The sequence below is a fragment of the Peromyscus leucopus genome, chromosome 1 (assembly GCF_004664715.2).
Source record: "Peromyscus leucopus breed LL Stock chromosome 1, UCI_PerLeu_2.1, whole genome shotgun sequence".
Taxonomy (NCBI): Eukaryota; Metazoa; Chordata; class Mammalia; order Rodentia; family Cricetidae; genus Peromyscus; species Peromyscus leucopus.
The window spans coordinates 2,267,345-2,283,393 of NC_051063.1; the positions used below are offsets into that span (position 1 = coordinate 2,267,345).

General features: G+C 44.0%; 1 protein-coding gene across 6 annotated transcripts in view; it reads right to left on the reverse strand.

Annotated features, from left to right (window-relative positions):
- The window catches only part of Bcas1 (brain enriched myelin associated protein 1), an 84,080-nt gene that overhangs the window by 38,082 nt on the left and 29,949 nt on the right, over positions 1 to 16,049 (reverse strand). For 4 of the 6 annotated variants that reach the window (XM_037204557.1, XM_037204551.1, XM_037204547.1 and 1 more), the window contains exons 5-6: positions 5,761 to 5,916; positions 5,018 to 5,062 (exon numbers count right to left, since the gene is read on the reverse strand). In XM_037204557.1, the coding sequence (XP_037060452.1) occupies positions 5,018 to 5,062; positions 5,761 to 5,916 (201 nt within the window). Of the gene's footprint in view, positions 1 to 2,241; positions 2,377 to 5,017; positions 5,063 to 5,760; positions 5,917 to 16,049 lie in introns of all 6 variants that reach the window. The other 2 variants (XM_037204537.1, XM_037204536.1) reach the window with 2 other exon arrangements.

Below are 16,049 nucleotides of genomic sequence, written 5' to 3' on the forward strand. Positions count from 1 at the left end.
AACGTTTTTCCTTTATAAGAGTTTTGATGGTCATGGTGTCTCTTCACAGCAATAGAAACCTTAACTAAGACAGAAAGAAAGTTCTCAACACAGAGGTAAAAGCAGATGACCTATATGTAGCAAACTGTATAAATGAGAATTGGGAACATTTGGGATCGTCCTCCTATTTTAATTGACATTTGCATGAAAAACACACTGATGTCAATCAAGGCACAACCTTGAAGCTCCTGTGTCTGGGTTACAGAAGCCCAGAAGAGGGCACTTCCTATAATATTTTAAGAGTTCAGATCCCATCCTTCTCCCAAATGCGCCTTACTGCTAGGATAAGAGCCACTGATATTAGAAAGCCCTAGAAATGTCATGGACCTTGGGTGGCCATTCATGGTGGGATGAGATACTACAGATGTGAAATTTTGTGACACATAAAATGGATACCGTAATTAAGGGCAGATGTGGTATGGAGGGAGTCACACACTTTTACAGACACCCCCTCCTCACGTAATTCCCAAAGTGGGAGTTAAACCCAATTTCTCTGTGTAAAAGTCTATGATATGTCTCATTAGCTGTTACTAAACTGTGTCCCATGTACCCAAGTGGCCATACACTTACTATTTATGTATTTATTGGTCTTTTTTGAGACAAGGTCTTGTTGTGTACCCTTGCCTATCCTGGAACTTGATAAACAGCCCAGGCTGTTTTCAAACTTAGGGTGATCCTCCTGCCTCGGTTTCCTAGGAACTTGATAAATAACCCAGGTTGTTTCAAACTTAGGGTGATCCTCCTGCCTTTTCCCCCTAGGTTCTGGGATTATAGGCATGCACTATATCCACCTGCCTATACCACTTTTCAAAAAAACATTATTTAAAAAATGTATGTGTGTGTGTGTGCAAGTGTACGTGCACATGTGAGTGCAGTGCCCACAAAGACCAGAAGAGAGTGTTGGATCCCCTGGAGCTGGAGCTACGGGCAGCTATGGGCAGCTGTGAGCTGCCCCCTGTGGGTGCTGGGAAATGAACTTAGATCCTCTGAGAGAGCTGCAAGTGCTCTTACCACTGAGCCTTTCCGGACCGCAAGACCACTTTGTAGGGTTCCTTTCCTTCTTCCTGAAACAGCTGTAGTTCTCTCTTTACAGAACAAAATAAGCCTTCTTGGAAATTGAAGGTGACCTCATGTTATTTGCATGTGCAAATGCAGATTCTGCTATGTGAGTGTGCTATGGAAACTGTCATTTGCCTATACAATCCTAGGACTATAAAATGGAGCTGGGAACATTTTTGTGTTTAAAACAGGCCCACTAAATTTGGTGGACAATGGTTAATGGTTCAAAAAGACTCTCCAAGCATTGGGCCCAACTCTGAGGTCCTTGGAATTGGTGGTTTCAGACGTGCGCTGTGCCTTCCTTCATGCACGAAGAGTCTGTCTCCAAAGCTGAGCTCATGTCCACCACTGTGATTGGCTCTGGCCTCATCCACTGTTTTCTCCTGTTGGCATCTATGTGGGCTCAGTGTAAACTCAGTCACCAGAGGGAACAGGGGAGGTGGATGACAGCAAGCTGATACTGTTATCTTGAGGTTAGAAGAGAATTTCCCAAGGAGTGGGTGGCATACCACAACTTTACATTCAGGATAAGAAGCAAAGCTCAAACAGCGTACTTGTCCTTTTCTAACTCTTGAGTCGTTTAATAACGTTCTCTGGAAAAGCTGGGTCTGCTGCCAGGATGGCTTTAGCAGTCTCCATCACCAGCCAATTTCTTCCTAAGAAAAACCTGGAGGAAACTGGACTCTAAGCTCTACAGAAACGAGCAAGAACGTTTAATTAGCCACATTAATGATCATTTTTCTGTTAAGAAAAGTGATTCTGGTTTCCACATGTGATGGAATATGAAAGCGTTTTTGAAAGGCACATTTAAGTAGGAATAGTCAGTTTGAGTATAAAAATATCAAACAATTAATGGCATATTTAAGTAAAGTGGTGAAGGTGTATGCCAACGACTGACGGTTGGGAAACACTGGGTAAGAATTTCAGAACGCTGGTCCCACTGGGAAGGAACCAATCTGAGATGTTTATAGCTATGGGGACTTAAACGCCTGAAGTTCAGGCCTCAGCATCATCAAATTCCCCCTCAGTGATCGCAGCCACCCAAGACTTGGAATTCCCTGACTTGGAGCTGTTAGGCACTGGATCCTAGCCATGAGGTGAAGAGCAGGGTCCTTTTTCTTCCTAGTATGAGGAGATACAGACCTTATGCCTAAAGAACTTTCTAAAGGTGAGTCTTAGCCTGGGGCTGTCCAGGCGTTTCTTCTTGCTTTTGGCCTGCGTCTCCAACATCTTCTGGCCAGCGTGTCCATCGCAGACTTTGTCTGCCTTGGCTGCCTTCTGACAACAGCAGGCACAGCTTAGAAATTTGCTTTTAAACAAACCCACTTGACTTTCCTGTTTCAAAGTATATTCAGACACTGTGACAATTAATTACTGGTCTGTCACTCACATGTCCCAACCACAAAGCACCATGGGAATACTTTTCAAAGTTCTCAAAAATGATTCACTAGACAGTATATTCACAGTTTCAGGCAAACATTGGCATTTAACAGGGTCACCTATGCAAATGGCCCGAATGAACACATCTCAGAACCCCATCCCCAATCCAACCAAAACAGCTCTCTTCATCCCTATTTGCTTAAGACAGTGACAGGCCATTTAAACTGTGACTTAAAACATCAAATGAAACATAACCAAATCCTAAAAGATAACACTAGTCTTGACTAACAGCTTTAAATGTGTAAATGCTGATGTCACCTGGGAAAGGAAACCAATAAACCACCCGTTGACCAGAGATGTTTTGTGTCTTGATTTTGTTTTCTTGGCTGAATGTTACCACCAAATGACTTCCATCTTCAAACCAATTTCCTTTGACCCTTCATGGAAATAATATCACCCACAACATTTGAGTGACTTTTACATGAGCAGCTTTCCCAGGCAAAGCAAGTTTCTGGCGTGAACCAATTCATTGAGCCAAAATGGGAGGAGATAAGAATCAAAATAACTCGGCTACAATCACTACAAACTGTTGACTCAAGTTACAAATGCTGTGAGGGTTTTTCATGAAGCACGTAGTGCATTAGCAATCACACAGAGGGTTGAAGAGATGGCTCAACAGTTAAGAGCACTGGCTGCTCTTCTAGAGGACCCAGGTTCAGTTCCCAGCACCCACTAGGCAGCTGACGACCTCCTATAACTTCCGTTCCAGGGGATCAGATGGCCTCTTCTGACCTCCATGGGTACTGCATGCATGTGGTGCACTTAAATACATGTCGATGAAACACCCATATGCATAAAATAAATATATAAAAATAAGGAAATAAATATATATATATATATAAATATATATATAAAAGACTCATGGTCAAGTGTAACAGAGATGCAGACTTTTCAAAAGCACTTTGGGAACTTCAAAAGAAAAAGATGCCCCAAAGACAAATATAGAATAAGAGAGGCCATTTCCTGGGCATCCCAAACAGTCTGTATTCATAATCCCTCATCTAAAATACCAGTTCCCAGTGGGGACTTCTCAGCCCGCTGGATGGGACAATGAGATTTTATCAATAAGGTACGCCCAGTGGGGAACCATCTCTGCACTGTGGATGGGTCTTGGTACATGGACCAGCTAAATAGAAAGAGTGAATCGGGCCACTTGGGAAGCCACCCAACACCACCCACATCCTCTACTGTTGACAGCCCAGTGTGCTGAGTATGGGGCTCCAAGAATTGAAAAAGACAGAAACAAACATCTTGACCCAACCATTCACTGAATTTGACCTTAGCTGCCTTGTAGCAAATGAGTAATGTTCAGGAATCTGTTTTTCAACGGGAGAAGAAAAGTCTAGAGGAATCTATTAATCCACTACGTGATTGTGGAACAGGATTAATGACATTCAAACAGGGTTCCACAGTTTGCAAGGCATTGCAGCCCTTCCCCTCAACCCTGGTCCAGCTTTACAGATGTGGAGACTTTAAGTTAGGATCATATGGCCACCACATCAATGACCTGGAGCTCAAACACAACCTCTCCGGGACAAGATAAAGGGTGCCCCTCCCCACCTCTGCTACAACTTAACTCCTTCAAACCTAAGCAGCAGATGAATGGGCTGGCTAAGCCATCTATTGATTCCCCATCCCCGCCAAAGCACTTCCAGTGGACACTTATCTCTCTCCAGCTTAAACTGTTTCATAGTCTCCATGAATTTAACTATGTGTTCCATTATAGGCCAGCAGTCCTGTCACATGGAAGGAAAAGCATCCATAAAAAGGTGGTTATTTCAGGCCAAGTTTACTTGGAGAGGGATGGTCTACACTTCTAGCCTGTAAACCTTCAGGCTCAGCCGCGCCCACACTCTACCTAGCCTTTCACTGGGCAGGTATACTATGGCAACTATTTTAGTTCAACACTGCTTTGCAGTGGAGAGGTACTTTTCAAATTCCATGAAAATAGAAAACACGTTAATACCCCCAGAGCTACAGCTTCTGCCTCTCACTTCAGAGAAAGTCTTAAAAACAACAACAAACAAACACAAAAACAACCAACCAAACAGAAAACCTGAATTCTCTCATTTTCTTTTCTCAGCCCAATGTATCTATTGTATATTTAGCAACTGGGCATTGTGACATTCTTTAGCCAGAGCAAGTATATCATCTTTCAAGTGTCCCAATAAATGTTTATTAAAGTACCATTAACCAGGGCAGGGGATTATGGCTAAGTGGGTAGAGGGTTTACAACCGGGCAAGAGGCCCTGGATCTAACGCCAAGCACTGCAGAATCCAAACAAACAAAACCACAATCTTAACCTAAACCAAATACTTAAAGGACAATCTAATAGCACTATTAAATTTCTAAGTAGATCCATATATTGCATATGTAACATATAATATTCATGGTATGTATATCATCTAAGACACATATGCAAATCGAACCCCGATTCTTTGCATAAACCCAGACATATATGTACTTCAGGATACCTACCGTGTCTTCTGGATCCTTTTTTGTTTCAGCTTTGTTAGGCGAAACCTGAAAAGTGAGAGAAATGCAAGTGTTAAAAACCAGCTCTAGAGGGTGACTTGTGATTCATAAAAACAAGTCTTCAGGGTATTCTAGTTTATCACCCCAAAAATTGAGAAATAAAAAGCGCCTTTGGCCTAACTCTATTAGGTCATGTCTCTAACATGAGCACCTCTAGGTAATAAACAGTTTACAAAATCAATATTTTATTCTGAAATGTATTAGATCTTACACATCCACCAAGAGTTAAATCACATTCAAAAAACCACCTCCCAGAAGGCCATTAGGGTCCCCTCAATTCTATGTCACTCGTCAAAGCACAATATCTGTGACACATCTTGTTGGGTTTTTTTTTGTTTTGTTTTTTTTTTTTTTTTTTTTTTTTTTCATTTTACTTGTTGAAGTCAGACTGATATTGGCAAACAACCTAAACACACTTGGGACCAGTTACTAATGGATTCCATCACACCACAGCTCAGAACCCACAGTTATGATGCATCGCCCCTTCCCCGGCCCCCCAGTGCTGTTATTATGGCTTCCAGCTCTAAAGCTTTGACACTGAAGGACATAGGAACACAGTTTCCTTAGAAGGAACATTTACATGAGCCTGATGATAATACCTACCATAACATTCAAGTATCCTTGATTCTTAGAATTAGACACCAGGACAATGACATTAAGGAAGAAAAGTAGAGAACACTACTTACGAGGGTCTTGAAGAAGCTCATGATGGAGTTACTATTCTCTGTGGTATCTACCTCCTGGGGGTCCTCCTTCTTGGTCCCCAGCACCTCTGGATCCCCAGGGACAGAATAACTCAGAGTGTCAACTTCTTGTCCTCTCCCCTTGCTGTCGACTATGTCCTGGGAACAAAATCGAGTTTTCTCAGTTGCAGCTCCTTGGATGTGGACTTTCAGAGTCTCCCTTTTATTCCACACCCCTCTCTTCCTTATCCCTAATTCCAGCCATAGCTCTTCTGCCCACGGCCAGGCAGGACAATCGGGAGTTTATGAGAGTCCTCTCTTCCCTCCCCCTCTCGCTAACACATTCATCGCACTTGGTAGGAGGGATATTGTTTGGGGCCAGAAGGTAACAAACTGAGCAGTGCACATTACATCCCAAACAAAACCCCTTTTCTCTCGGAGTCTGCAAGGAGGGTGTCAGAGAAGCCAAGGTTTTCCATCCTTATGGTCTTTGTGTGTGATGATCTGTATGTCGATCTGTATGTTGGGGTAGAGATGGCCCTGTGGGATTTCCCACAATCCCAGAGCCAAGTCATATCAACAACAACAACAACAACAAGTCATTTCCTGATAACTACTCTGCTTTGGGGTCTGGGAGTTTGCTGGTACCTGGGATGGGATTTGGGAACTGATTTCTTTCCTTCTCCCATTTTTACCATGGTGCTGAGACAAGACACTGTCATCACTCCATGACAGTCACGACTCTTGCCCTGTGGACTTGTGTCCTAGCAGCCCCACTCATTGCACAAATTTATGCTTCATGTCTGACCAGCCTCCTGTGCCCTCTTCTGGCTTTGGAGTCAGGCCCAACTCTGACATGGCCTCCTCAGTGTCATTCTCGGTGTGGCTCTCCCTGATTCCTCTCCCTCTGTTCTTTCTGGCCTGATTTCTTTGAGTTTCTCAAACATACCACACTACAAATTATTTCCTATTCCATGCCTCTAGAGTCTTTTGCCCCGCTGGGTGCCAGTAGGTAATTTTCATTCATCCTCCACATCTTCTTTTAGGATGTTTTACAAATTAGGGGTGTGTGTGTCTGTGTGTGTGTGTCTCTGTGTGTGTGAATATGTGTGTGTGAGTGCGATGCCCATGGAAGTCAGAAGAGGGTGTCAGATCATCTGGAGCTGGAGTTACAGGTGATTGTGAACTTCCTGCTGTGGACTGCTAGCAGCCTAACTGGGGTCTGCTCCAAGAGCAGTATGAGCCGTTGAGATCTTAGCCATCTCTCCAGCCCTCACCCTCCCAGTCCTAAGTGTTGCCTCTTCCAAGGGCCCGTCCCTAAAACTCCAGCTCAAGCTCTCCTCCCACATCTCTGCCCTTTCTACCTTTAATGACCCAATATCTTCCCTAACTTCCTCCATCTCAGCCTTTGTCCTTACAGGCCCACAGACCAGCATCTCCACAATGACAGAGGCTGTTTTTTTTTTTTTTTTTTTTTTTTTTTTTTTTTTTTTTTTTTTTTTTTTTTTTTTTTTTTTTGCCCCATGCTGTTTCTTACGTATCAAGGGAAGTGTCTTAGTTAGGGTTTCCATTGCTGTGAAGAGACACCATGACCACAGCACCTCTAATAAAGGAAAACACTTGGTTGTGGAGCCTGGCTTACAGTTCAGAGGTTCATTCCATTATCATCATGGTAGGACATGGTGGCATGCAGGTAGATAGGGTGCTGGAGAGGTAGCTGAGAACTCTACATCTTATGCAGGCAACAGGAAGTGGTCTGAGACACTAGGTGGCATCTTGAGCATATATGAGACCTTAAAGCCCACCTCCACAGTGACAACTTCCTCCAATAAGACCACACTTAGTGTGATAAGGCCACACCTCCTAATAGTGCCACTTTCTGTGGGCACTGGCATGCATGTATTATATATAAACTCACACAGCATCATATACACACATATAAATAAATAAATCTTTTTTGAAAACTTTATACAAGTGAGACAAGGACGTCTGTCTTAACTTGCTTTTCTTGCATAAGTAGAGGACAGAGATCACTCCCATAACCAAGCAGCTAGACACTGACATTTGGTGTGCCTCCCATGATATTTATTCTGTTTTTCCAATGTACTTATTTATTGTCCAGTATTCTTAGTTATGGGTAATTATTGTGTTTTTGGTTTTATATTTTGTATATTATAAGATCTCACAGTTTTGCTTTTGAGTGTGTGTGGGGTGTGGTTATGGGTGTGAGTGTGCTTGTGCATGTGCCTTGGTGTGCACATGGAGGTCAGAGGTCAACTCTCAGGAGTTGGTCCTCACATTCCACCTTGCCTTTGAGGCAGAGCCTCCCTTGTTACTGTGGCTGCATAACCCAGGCTAGCTGGCCCAGGAATTCTGAACACTTCTCTTGGCCTCCCCTCTTACTTCTCATAGAATGTGAGGTTATAAAATTCAGCTCTTACATGGATCCTGAATTGAATTCGTGCTGTGGATATTGCTCTGTATAAATAAAATGCTGATTGGCCAGTAGCCAGGCAGGAAGTATAGGCGGGACAAGCAGAGAAGAGAATTGTGGGAACAGGAAGGCTGAAAGGAGATGCTGCCAGCCGCCGCCATGACAAGCAACATATGAAGATGCCGGTGAGCCATGAGCCACGTGGCAAGGTATAGATTAATAGAAATGGGTTAATTTAAGATAGAAGAACTAGATAACAAGAAGCCTGCTGTGGCCATACAATTTGTAAGCAATATAAGTCTCTGTGTGTTTACTTGGTTGGGTCTGAGTAGCTGTGGGACTGGTGGGTAAGAGAGATCTGTCCTGACCGTGGGCCAGGCAGGACCAGGAAAACTCCAGCTACAAATTTGGGTCGTTAGGCTCCTGTGGAAAGCACTGAGAGCCTCTGAGACATCTCCTCAGCCCACACTTGTATTTTTAAGCCCTCACATGTTGCTTCATTTCCTTTGGCAAATTGCCAAAGTGAGATTTACAGGTCAAGAGTTAAGCACACTTTTTAAACTGATATTCCCGCCAGACAGTGGAGGTCACACTAGGCTCCCTGCAGTTCTGATAACGCAGGCAGCTCTGTTTCTGCCTGGTTTGTCAGTAGAGCACACGATGCCTGTCATGGGCCCAGGGTGGGCAGGGGAAGAGGGTGTGGACAGGGACTGACAGCTGGAAGCATCATTCCCAGCAGCAGGAAAGGATTAGTCTGACGCCATACTTTCCTGGCCTAGGCATCATCTTGCTTCGTCAACATTCCCTACACACACACACACACACACACACACACACACACACACACACACACACACCGTGTGTAGTCTTTCCCTTCATCCCAAGGACTGGAGGTCATTGTGAACTTCCAGCTGTTCTCCCCTCCCCCACTGCTGCCAGATCCCGGATGGAGGGACAGGAGGAGCCCTTTCGCTTCTACAGGACATTTCCACACTGCACTGCCCAGGGTGCGAGCTTCCAGGAGCCCACAGGAGACTCCGCACTTCTACCTATTTTGATCACTTCCTCTAACAGTGGAGGGGAATATGACACCTTGCTCCTGGAGCAGATTTTGGCCCTCTTCTTTTGGTAGTTCCTGGAAACCCAGGACAAACTGATGTGGTCTGAATGTCTTAAACCAAAAGAGTATTTTAGTTAGAGGAATGGAGTGATTTCTGATTGTTATGAGCTATTATAACTCAGATAAGATCGCTAGTCATAATACATCATTACTCATCATGGAAATAATATGGTTTTTTAAAATTTTTTAAAAAGATCTATTTATGTGTATGAATGTTCCATCTGCATGTATACATGTGTGCTACATGCCTGATGTCCAGGGAGGTCAGAAGAGCATTTCAGATCCCCTGGGACTAGAGTTGTAAACAGCTGTGAGCTGTTGTGTGGGAGATGGGAATTGAACCCTCATCCTCTGGAAAAACAAGTGCTCTTAAACACGAAGCTATTTCTCCAGCCCCTCAAGGTTACTTTTAATTGCCAACTGGACATAATCTAGAGTCATATGTGAAGGAAATGTCAAATGAGAGATCGTCTAGATTAGCTTGGTCTGTGCTCACATCTGTGTGAATTATCTTGTTAGTGGAAGGCCTACCCATTGTGAGTGGCCCCATTCCCTAGGCATGGAATCCTTGATTGTATTAAAAGGGAGAGTGCAAGCTGGGCACTAGGGTGCATGGGTGTTGCTAATTTACTTCCCTGCTTCCTTCCCTTAACCATGGCTATACTTAGACCAGATACTTTGAGTTCCTGCTGACTTCACCTCTCTACAGTGATGGGCTGTAACCTGGCTTTGTGAGCAAAACAAACCCTTTCTCCTTTAAGTTGCTTTGTTCAGGGTGTTTTATCACAGCCACAGGAAACAAAACCAGGACAACGCAGGTTGTCAAACATTTTGGGTTTACAATATACAAACCACTGTATACAAACAAATGCATTGCTGTTTAATCTCTCTGATAATCTTCTGCAACAATGTTACAATTTGCAGTTGTTCAGACAATGACGGGGGGGAGGAGGTTACTGGCCCAAAGTCACACAGATGTCAAGACTCAACCATCTTTGACATTACAGATGTCCACCACTATCAACTCAGCTCAACTGATGTTGGATGAGCAGTAAAATTCAACACCATGTAAACAAAACCCAGGCTAAGAAACCAATAGCTTCACAAAGCCTGTCCACAAACATATACTCAATTCTGAAACCCTCCAACCACCTCCTGTAGCTGAACTATTTTATCCTGTAGACAGTCTCCCAGTTATCAGGACTTTCACAAACCCAACACCTCAGTCTCGCAGAAATGGTCAAAACTATTTTACAGGAGAGGAAACTGAGGCCCAAGAGGCTTCTTCATGATTGAGGCCACGCAGGGACCAAGTGTTATCAATAGCATTGTTTCCTGTCTCCTTGTGATGAAGGGTCCCAAATGCCCCTCATGCATTCTGTTCTCAGTTCTCTTCTGCCATTTTGTGTTTTAATATTTTCCCCTTAAGTTTCTCAATTGCAGTCTTTTTGAAATTCCTGGAACATGTCAGGCAGGTTCCTGTCCCAGGTTGTTGCACATAAGCCAGGGATATTCCATCTTACTTCCTTCAAGTCTTTGCCAACTGTTACATTTTCATGCCACTCTTCCCCTACCACCCTGCTTTCAACTGCCACAACTCATCCAGTACACCCTGTTCTAATTGCCTTATTTTTCTAGGGCATTTCACTCTAACACTAGGCCTTCCTCCTCCCACCAGGGACTTGGAGTCGTGATTTCTGGAGATCGTTTTGATTTTCATGAGGGTCCAACTGACATCTGGTAGGCAGACACCGGGAATACTGCCAAGCATACCCTGCGATACACAGGACGGAGAATTTTCCAGCCTAGGCATCAAGCAAGAGCAAGGAGAAGGAGAAATCCCTCGTTGTATTAAAAAATCACCCATTCACTTCTTTGTGTCTCTTTTTCCCCCTAGAATGGGAGGCTTTGTTCTTTTTCTCCAGTGTCCATCACTTAAACCTGGACTTGTGCCCATCGCAGATGCTCAAAAAGAATGGATGAATGAACAAATTTGATCCAAGTAAGACCAGCATCATTTGTTGTATTAAGGAGTGTGCTGAGTAGTTTCCAAAATCACAGCCTATACCTTAGGCTTCACTAAAATTAAAGGAGCTCACCTTAGTATCTTTTCCTGTAGCTGTGATAAAAACACTCTAACTAGAGCAACTGAAGGGAGACAGGGCTTCTTTTAGGGGACAGTTCCTGGTCATAGTCCACATGACAGGGCCGTCAAGGCACCAGGAGTCTGAAGCATCTGCTTCCATTAAATATGAAGTCGGATGAAGAAAGCAATGAATGCATACACACTGGGGCTCGCCTGGCTCACCTGCCTAGGGAATGGGGTCACCCACACTGGGCAGGTCTTCTCACCTCACCTAACATAATGACAGTAATTCCAATCAGGCATGCCCAGAGGCTATCTCCCAAGGGGTTCTAACTTTGGTTATGTTAACAACACTGTCTTAGCTAGGGTTTCTATTGCTGTGCAGAGACACATGACCAAGTCAACTCTTACAAAAGAAAGCATTCACTGGGGCTTGCTTACTGTTTCTGAGGTCAGTCCATTATCATCATGGTGGGAAACATCACAGCATGCAGACAGACCTAGTGCTGGAGAAGTAACTGAGAGTTCTATATCCTGATCCATAGGCAGCAGAAGGAGAGAGGCTGACTGGGCCTAGCCTGGGCTTTTGAAACCTTAAAGCCCACCTGTAGCAGGCTTTTTCTTTTGGGCCACCAACTGGTTCCCAAATCATGACACTGAGACTTATAAATTACGAATGCTCTGCCTTAGCTTAGGCTTGCCCCACTAGCTCTTATAACTCAAATTAATCTGTTTCTCTTCATCTACATTTTGCCTCAGGACCTTCCTTTCTTCCTTTCTTTCTTTCTTCCTTTCTTTCTTCTTTCTTTCTTTCTTTCTTTCTTTCTTTCTTTCTTTCTTTCTCTTTCTCTCTTTCTCTCTTTCTTTCCTTCCTTCCTTCTCTCTCTCTCTCTTTCTGTCTGTCTGTCTTACTTTCACTGCTTCCTCTGTGTCTGTCTGTCTGTCTGGTGGCTGCTTGGCTGGCACCAGGCATCTCCCTCTTTTTCTCCCTGGTTCTCTCTCTCCTCTCTTCTTCAGCCTATAGATTCCTCCACATACTTATTCTCTCTGCCCCCAACCCTGCTTATCTTCTACTGCCTAGTTATTGGCTATTCAGTTTTTTATTAGTCCAATCAGGTGCCTTAGGCAGGCAAGGTAAAACAAATGTAATACATCTGTACATAGTTAAACAAATGCAGCATAAACAAATGTAACACATCTTTACATAGTTCAAGTAATATTCCATAGCACCCACCCCCAGTGACACACTTCCTCCAACAAGGCCACACCTATTCCAACATGGTCACACCTCCTAATCTTTATAATCCTTTCAAACAGTTCCACTCCCTGGTGACCAAGATTTCAAATGCATGCATCTATGGGGAGCATTCTTATTCAAACTACCACAAACACTATCACAGTTTTGTCCTATGAAATACCTAGAATATGTAAGGAACTCAGCGTGGTTAAGAGCTCTGGCTGCTTTTCCAGAAGACCTGGATTTAGTTCCTAGCACCCACATGATGGGCCACAACCATCTTTAACTCCAGTTCCAGGCAATTTGATGCCCTCTTCTGGTCTGTAAGGCAAAAAACCACTCATACACGTAGAATAAAAATATAAGTCAAACAAATAGAGATGCTCCAGCAGGTAAAAGCACCTGCTGCTAAGCCCAAAGACTTGAGTTCAGTCCCTGAGACCCACATGGTAGGAGAGAAATGACTCCCACAAGGTGTCCTCTGACCTCCACATACATGTGTGTAAACACACACATACACATAAATGAATGTGCTTTTGAAGTATTATCTTATTTACTCTCTGACAGTTTCATACATCCATACGATATACTTTGAATATGTCCATCCTCAGGCCCTCATTCACCCCAGACCCCCAGTACAGGCCCCTTCCACCTTCATGCCTTCTCTTTTATTTTGTAATCCACTTAGTGCCAGCTGGGATGTTCACTGATGGCGTCGGCCTGATGTCCTGAGGGTCTGCTGCAGGTAACCACAGCTTCAGCAAGTTTATGAGGGTGACGGTCATGCCATGTCCAGAACACAGCATTCCACAGCTCTCCTGCCATGCCCAGCTCTTCCATTCTCTCTGTTCCCCGTCTTCGGTGCTCTCTGTGGCTTGGGGTGGTAGGGATATAAATGTCGCATTAGGGTTAAGACAGTCGCTCTCAGCACCTTGATCAACTGTGGATCTCTGCTTCTCTGACCCAGCTTGAGGGTGGTGCCAGCTATACTCCTGGTCTTTCCTTCTGGAGAAACAAATCCTCTATTCACAAGACCACATATGTTAATGTCCATCATCTCTTTATTAACAACCACTCCAAACGGGGGGAAGATCCAATGATTAAACAATTTTTAAAAATATTAAGCAAGCCGATAAATCCACAGCATGGGGCATTCCTCAGCAATGAAACAGGAAGGAAAGGGCAGTATGTATTGACACAGGCGATGGGCTGGATCTATCCATAGCAAAGTCCGTTGAGGGAAAATGCTCGTCAAAAACTACTCAAAGCATATGACTCTGCTGATATAACAGCCTTGAGGTGGGGAATCAACAGGAATGGAGGACACGTTGATTAGCAATTGCGAGGAGTGAGGAATGGAGGGGACCTGAGGCACAGGCCAGCAATCTCAGCCCAACAGAGGCTGAGGCAAGAGGTTTGCGATTTGAAGTCAGCCTGAGCTACTTAATAGTTCCAGTCTAGCCTGTTGTCTTGGGAGTTGGAGGAGGAGGCGGGATGGATGTAGATCTTGGAGATGGAAATCTCTGTGTCTATATCAATGCCAACACCTGACTGTGACACTACACTGTCAACTTGTAAGATGCCACTGTGGGTAGTACTAGGTTTGAGAATTTCTCTGTCTAATCCTTCCACTGCCTGTGAAATTGCTTTCAAGAGTCAGAAGAGAAAGGGGCTTGTGGGATAGTGGGAGAGGTGTGATTAAGAACCCCTGCAGAATCCGATGAGTCCAGGAAAAGCAAATGACTTAGCATGTGGTGTTGATGAGTACTGGAAAATCAAATGAATTAGCACGTGGTATTAGCATGTGAAATTAGACTACAGCCATACGATGGATATTCTGTAGCCACAGATCTTACTGAGGATGTGTAAAGAGGAGGACCAGTGTCCACTCTCGTTCTAGTAGTAACCAAACACACTGGTCCAGTTCGATGCCACACTAGTTCTCATGAGGATTGATGAAGGAGGCTCTATTTCCAATTCCAATTTTGCAGATGAAGAAATTGCTGTATGAAAAGAATAAATACTTGCCTATGATCAAAGAGCAGAGTCAGGATTGAACCCTGACCTATGTAGTTCCAGAGTAAAAGGTTTGTAGGACCACACTGCCTTAAATTGGATCATTCATCTGGAGTGGGGACTCCAGGCTTGCTCAAATATCTTCTCAGCAATAGATCTGGTCCTAAGTCTACTGCCCCCTATCATTCTTCACTGCTGGATATGGTCCCATGTTTCTAAAGCCATGCAAGCTATTTTACCTAAAGATGTATGGACTCTAATCCAGACATGAATGACACGGCCAACCCATGAGGTCAAGAAGACATCTGGATGAGAAGTGTCGGGACAAACAACAGTCAACCGGGTTGGGTGGCTGGCGGGAGTTGGGGTGAGGTGGCAGGGTACCATTTGACTTGGTGTCATAGCCCCACCCCAGCTCAGGGGAATAATCCAAATGGGTAAAGACACCAGAAGAAAACATGAGGGAAATCGTGCAGTTCTAGACTTAAAGGTTTTTGTGTCTATGACATGAAACCTAGAAGTCAGGAAGTGAACGAGCGGAAAGCAAAGAATCCAAATGTTTGTAAAAGCCTTCATCGGGCAGGCTGTGCTAACAGGTGCCCAGGCTTTGCCGATAGACTATAAACTAACTCAGTCTGGATAGAGGGCAAGCATGGGAGATTTTTGGTAAATACCTGGCAATTTTTGTTAAGTTCTTACCAGATACTAAAAAAAATTGCTTAGCAATTCCATTTCTAAGAGTTTGTTCTAAACCTAACAGCACACAGGTTAACTGACAGAGGAAAAAGTTCTTTGTGATCAGAAGGCTGACAGAAGAAGTTGGGAGACAGGCCAAGATCACAAACAGGCCATGGCTCAGTATATCCTGGCATGTCTATCTGTTCGGTAGACTACTTCTTCAGCATAGGAAGCTCTTGATGTGCAGAAAATATAAACTTATTAAAAAGCACAGAACAGCTAGTGGGTATACTATATTACCATTTCTGGAAGAGGGAAGAAATTAAGAATTCAGATTTTATTTCTGTCCAAAGAAATGATAGAAAGATACATTAAAATACAAATGTTATTTAGTCAGTGACATGATAGACAAATGTATGGATTGTAATTTCTTGTTTTAAGCCAGAGAGCGCATTACAGTGTTGGTTGGAGTTTCAGGGAGGAAGCAGGGATGTGATGCCCTGCCTTGCTTCTCGGAGAAGTGCCTCACTTCCTCCACAGCAGGGTCTTGGGAACAGGACCAAGGCGGCTCAAAGCTTGGCTAGAGTTGACTTCATTGTAAACCTTTACCCCAAGAACCAGGGCTGAAAGCACAGAGCTCTGAAGGAAGGAGGAGGGAAGTGCCGGAGAGTCCTGGCTCCTGTCCATGGTTTCCATCCCTTAGAAATTGGAGCCGGGTGCT